The sequence below is a fragment of the Eimeria mitis genome, genomic scaffold (assembly GCF_000499745.2).
Source record: "Eimeria mitis Houghton genomic scaffold, Emh_scaff3868, whole genome shotgun sequence".
Lineage (NCBI taxonomy): Eukaryota > Apicomplexa > Conoidasida > Eucoccidiorida > Eimeriidae > Eimeria > Eimeria mitis.
The window spans coordinates 1,935-2,208 of record NW_013572202.1 but is presented as its reverse complement, the minus strand read 5'-3'; the positions used below and the strand labels follow the sequence as shown (position 1 = coordinate 2,208).

General features: G+C 56.9%; 1 protein-coding gene across 1 annotated transcript in view; it reads left to right on the top strand.

Annotated features, from left to right (window-relative positions):
• EMH_0070320 (uncharacterized protein) overlaps positions 1–274 on the top strand; it is a gene marked incomplete at both ends in the record, with an annotated part of 3,952 nt that overhangs the window by 1,996 nt on the left and 1,682 nt on the right. The window contains one exon of the mRNA XM_013498962.1: positions 3–261. Coding sequence (XP_013354416.1) covers positions 3–261 — 259 coding nt within the window. The remainder of the gene's footprint in view (positions 1–2; positions 262–274) is intronic.

The window sequence follows — 274 nt, the reverse complement described above, 5'->3', positions numbered from 1 at the left end:
CCTCCTACCAGTGCTGATGGCCTGCGTCTTATAAAGGAAGGAAATACAGCATTTGCTGCTGCTGCTGCTGCTGCTGCTGCTGCTGCTGATGAAGAAGATGTTGCTGCTGCAGCAGATCCTGCTACTGCAGCAGCAGCACCACCACCATCAGCACCACCATCACCGCCACCACCAGCACCACAACTACCAGCAGCAGCAGCAGCAACACCATCAGCAGCAGCAGCAGCAGCAGCAGCAGCAGCAGACGATGATGCTGATGAGGTGCTGAGCTGCA